This window comes from Pocillopora damicornis, chromosome 3 (assembly GCF_964200805.1).
Source record: "Pocillopora damicornis chromosome 3, jaPocDami1.2, whole genome shotgun sequence".
Classification (NCBI taxonomy): Eukaryota; Metazoa; Cnidaria; class Anthozoa; order Scleractinia; family Pocilloporidae; genus Pocillopora; species Pocillopora damicornis.
The window spans coordinates 26,251,208-26,256,207 of record NC_142672.1 but is presented as its reverse complement, the minus strand read 5'-3'; the positions used below and the strand labels follow the sequence as shown (position 1 = coordinate 26,256,207).

The window sequence follows — 5,000 nt, the reverse complement described above, 5'->3', positions numbered from 1 at the left end:
ACAGAAATTGAAGGAATTTTTTGAGAAAAGGCCGCATTAAATTCCCTTGTGTCTCGTTGGAGTGTGCCGTTCGAATTTAGTTTTTGTGAAGGAAAGATCAGAGTTAAACACGCCATTACAGCAAACAAACGAGCAAATTCTCACAACTTCAAAATAAAAAAATTGAATTTACTCACAATTACTTTCCTCGCCGTTTACTTAAAGAACAGAGGTAAATCTTTGCACATGAATGAATGGTCGATGAGAGTGAATAATACTTTCCGTTAGATCATTGACTGATTTTGAAGAAAATATTGTCGTGACAGTCCTTGCCAAACTAGTTCTGTTCCTACGCTTTTTTTTTCTTGCGCGTTCTCTAATTGACAGGTGTCAGATTGTGACAGATACTTGTAAAAATAATGTTTCAAAGTTTGTTTGGAAGCCTTTTAAATCACCTTTATCGTTACGGAAATGAAAATGTTTCGCTGAGGCATCTCTCTTAAATTTGCATCACCTCTATTTCAACTACCATTTACTCACTCAAAAATTGTTCAGTTTATGGAAGATCTTGCCGTATTTACGGCCATAAATCATTCGCGTTCTTTCGGAAAGAATTTCGTCAAGTTTAAAAACAATAAATATGTTATTTACCGGCTAAGGGTCGGTCCGTATGGTGAAAAACTGTGACCTCGGTCACAGTTTTTCACCATACGGACCTCCCAGCCGGAAAATAACATATATATATACTGTTATTACAATAAAATGCAATGAACACCCAACCATATTATTTCCTTGTTTTGACTGACATTACCACAATGTTGGTATTGCCCCTGTACTCTTAAGCGTTTGGCAAATAACATATTAATTATAAATAATCATTTCATGATCCCAAGTTGAACTAAGAATGCAAACATGTCAGCCGAATCCTTCTACTTATCAGTCATTCATACAAGGACTTTCATACTTGATTTAAGACTCCTATCTTTATGAAGTTACCAATTTTTTGTATTTATACTGCACTCTAGTATGCCGTGAGCTTGAATTATTATTTCAATTCTTCCAATAAATTATCAGTGACACAGGGGCATAACAAACGGAGAATTCACGGAAGATGATATATTGTACGATCTGGTTTGCATTAGGGCCACAATGACATTTATACATTGAGATAGAAGATGAAGACAATTGGGATGATCCATTTATAGAAGTACCAAAGGAACCTGGAAAAGCTAAAAGCATGCAGCATTTATGAGAATTTTGACTTAGAAACCAGTTTCAATAATGAAAGTGAAAATATCTCAGAGGACTTCGAGAAAATCGAAAAACGTGTAGCACATGGTTGAAAATTTAATACCTTATGGGATATGCAATAATGAGCTTACAAACTCCATTAATTATTTGCCTAGATCTGCTTCCATTTTCTTAAGTATTTCAGACAGCTAAAAATGGCGAAATTAGTGCCTCAGGAAACTGTCTAATTAGTTTTGCCCATTTAAAGCGCAAAAGAAAGCAAGCCTATATCATTAAAAAATTTTCTAGGACACAAGAGCATATTTAAGAACAAAAGCTGAAAAAAACTCTATCAAGTTTCCAGCTCAGTAAAGAGTTATTTAATGCTCAGCTTGTGTACATCGAGTCATGGATGCGCTCGGGAAGTTTGGAGAGCTCGAGAGAAGCGTAAGAGTCGCTCGAGGCGCAGCCGAGAGCAACTTTGGGTCTTTCAAGTGCTCTCCTACACTTTCCAAGAGAAAGGATGAGTTTCACGGGAACGAGTCATTGTGACATTAATATGGCCAAAATTTAATCGCCATACAGTCTCATTTAGTTTGCCAATCATTATATTCACGACGAATGAATTTGAGTTGTAGCCTAAGCGCATTTTTCTCAAAAAACAACCGATGAAACAAAGATGCAATACATCTATATTGTTTTGTTCAATCAGTCTAGACAGAAAGTTTTGTTTTTCGCCTCTAGCTGTTTCATAATGGTCGGCTGTTAACTTTGGGTGACACCTCGACGCATTTATTTGCATTATGATAGAGCACCTACTAGATGAACGCGAGTGGGTGCATGACCTATCTTTCATAATGAAAGGTGTTATTGTATAACCGCACAAAGATATTATATGAGCACTCTTGAGAGTTTGATTTCAATTATGCTAAGCGTGACTCTTTTCCTGAAAGGATTCTTTGAATTTATGGATATCACAATAGACAATAACATGTCTACAAAGCTTTTGTAGCAGATCAAGTCATAGATAGTAACTGGACTCACTATCGAATGGACCAAGTAAGTTCCATGCAGCTTGGGTTAACACAGTCCTTAGTTGCAATTCATTAAACTGCTACAATACAAAGTTTTCTTCGAGCTAATGGTGAACTATGTTCATGTCATGTAAATCAGTAATCATATGAAAACAAAACCTGATTATTCATGATTCTTTTGTATTCAAACCCGAATACAAAATTATAGCGTATTAAACTTTATGCTTGGCATATTTCAGTCCAGGGTCGAAAGGAAGAGTAAAAATGTTTCTGAGTCTTCAAAAGTTAAATTCTTCGAAAGATTACTGAGAGGATAAAATTAATGACGGGGCTTTTACCATGAGATAGTTAAGGAATTAATAACAACACCGGAAATAACGTTAATGAATCTAGCTTATAAAGAACCGATGCTGCTAGTAGCCTTGGGCATACACGCAAATTTAGTGTTTGAATCTCCCTTATGATAAATACAATAAATTCCTTGTTGCGGTCAAATTTCAATTTATGCGCTTTCTCAGCACTTAGATGGCCTAATGATCTCTCTGATATAAGAAAAGATGAAATCTGGTCAGATATCAGCTTTGTTTCCTCCCTAGCTCCTCCCCAGGAGGGTCTCAACGGGTTAAACCTTTAGCCGTAAAATGTCTCATACATTTTCCTTGATTTTTTATGGTGTAATGAGTTAGCGGAGGAGACGTAAAAGGCTAACCACCTTCGTTGCATACCACTTTTTTTTTTTAACCTTAATCGTGGACAATTCTGACTTGTCTATACCTGATTATTTTAGTTCTGTTTTGATTTGTTTTGATTTGTTTTGTCGTTGCTAGGCAAATCTAATTTAAGATTCGATTATCAACCACAAAAGTCAGAGATGAAAGAGGTCAGTTTAAATCTTATGGCGCAAAAACAATCAGAGTCTAGCTAAACGCTAGAATTTATCCAAGAGACAAAAACGTATCGTCCAATACGTAGATAGGGAAAAGGTAATAAAGCACTATCGTAGGAGTACGAAAAAGGCATTATTAAGTAACAATTTGGTGCGTAGCATTATATAACAACATGAGCCTATGGGCTCTTGATAACAATCCTTTTTTAAGATGTGAATTTCACTGCGTGATTGCGGAAAATTTCAAAACTAAAATCATTGAGCTAGTTTGCAAATTCTTGTAGCTATTTTACTTGACCTTAACAAGTTTTTCTTATTGGCAGCTTTCCTCTTTAACGAGAGATTCTTTCTTAATCCAAAAGGTAAATATATCACTAACGAAAAAATTTACATCGAGTTTCAAAATGATATAGTTAAAACACGTTAGTTAGTACCAATTGTTCCTCTTTGTACCTAGAGCAAAGGGGTAAGTTTCGAAAGAAACTTTGGTGCTGCTTTGGTGGGGTCTTCACTAGACAATTTCGTTTTATCAATTACGTTGGTGATGTAAATTGGTCTCCATGGATATTTTCTTTGTACTTTGCCCTGACGAAGGGCTAACGCACGAGGCGTCAGCTTCAGAAACTCTACTCAGTTTATAAAAGCAAATTTTCTTTGTGCTTAGGTTAAGTTTAGCAATTGCAATTCATTTGCTATAACTTTGCTAAATATGTGCCTCGGAACTTCGATTCGTTTCAATCTAATATTGCATCGATCAGGAGGATTGTAAATTTTGAAACTAGACTGACTGCACTCTACGATTGCAATCCTAGTACAGATAAATTGCAATACAAAAGTAACGTTAAGGGTTATCTAGATAAAAATTATTGGGAAGATTTTTACGGCAAGGAAGAAAGAAAAGAACAAAATGGTTTGTCGCTCGGGCAAGCAAGACATCAACGGTTAAATCCAGTTAAGTTCTCTGCCACTGACACCACCCACGCCTCCTTTATGATCTTTTCAACACCCGGTTTGATATCAAAACTTATTTACTGTTCCACCACTAGACTTTCGATGGATATCATATGATTTCTTTGCCTTACAACTAAGACATGAAAGTCTTCGATATAACTTTTAATTTTCTGAATAAATTCAAATTGACGAGACGAAACAGTTCGCAACAGAATCTTAATGATTATGTACATTCTGATAACACGAATAAACATAACTCTACAAACAGATGTTTCCTTTCCTCAAGGCAAATGCTATTGCAAAAACCAAGCAAGATCAAAAGTAAGTTTAACTCATCAGCACGTTTTCAAACAGATGAGTTATTCAGACGGCGACAACAAACTCGAGCTGCGATCATCAATGCAACAAAAGAGTTCCTCGAATCTCATTTTTCGCTCGGTGGTGTCAAAATGGTCTAACTGTGAATTTGAAGTAAGGTACTTACCTAGGAAGAAAACTCGGAGAAAAAGCAAAATTCCAGCTGTCCGCATCCTTGCCATGTTAGGTAACAAATTGATTATCGAGGGACTGTTTAGTTAGATCAGTCTTCCGTAACCTCCATTAAAAACTGCCAGTCACGATTTATGACCTTGTATTTGTTTGATTATTTTAAAATTCTCCTCACTTACCGCTAATTTTTCAGTTGTATAATATCAAATTAAGACATGAAAACATGCGATACTTTCCCGACTTGCTAACACTTTCGATACAACCTGGTCGAGTTTCTTGCAGGAAGGAGCCTAAAAAGAATGTATCAGTTTCTGTTGCGAATAATCAGCATTTTACACTTTTTCTTTCCGGTTAACGTTCAGCCTGGAATTTCAAGCGTGTTTTGTTCTGATCGTGCACGTGCCTAGCTAATGATCGCCACAAGCAATAAA

General features: G+C 36.1%; 1 protein-coding gene across 11 annotated transcripts in view; it reads right to left on the bottom strand.

Moving 5' to 3' along the window:
• Positions 1-4,957, bottom strand: part of LOC113684320 (mucin-like protein) — a 37,253-nt gene extending 32,296 nt beyond the window's left edge. For 8 of the 11 annotated variants that reach the window (XM_089199278.1, XM_089199283.1, XM_089199281.1 and 5 more), the window contains exon 1: positions 4,565-4,957. In XM_089199278.1, coding sequence (XP_089055404.1) covers positions 4,565-4,619 — 55 coding nt within the window. In that variant the 5' untranslated portion in view covers positions 4,620-4,957. The remainder of the gene's footprint in view (positions 1-4,564) is intronic. The other 3 variants (XM_089199282.1, XM_089199288.1, XM_089199287.1) reach the window with 2 other exon arrangements.
• Positions 4,958-5,000: the final 43 nt, after the last annotated feature.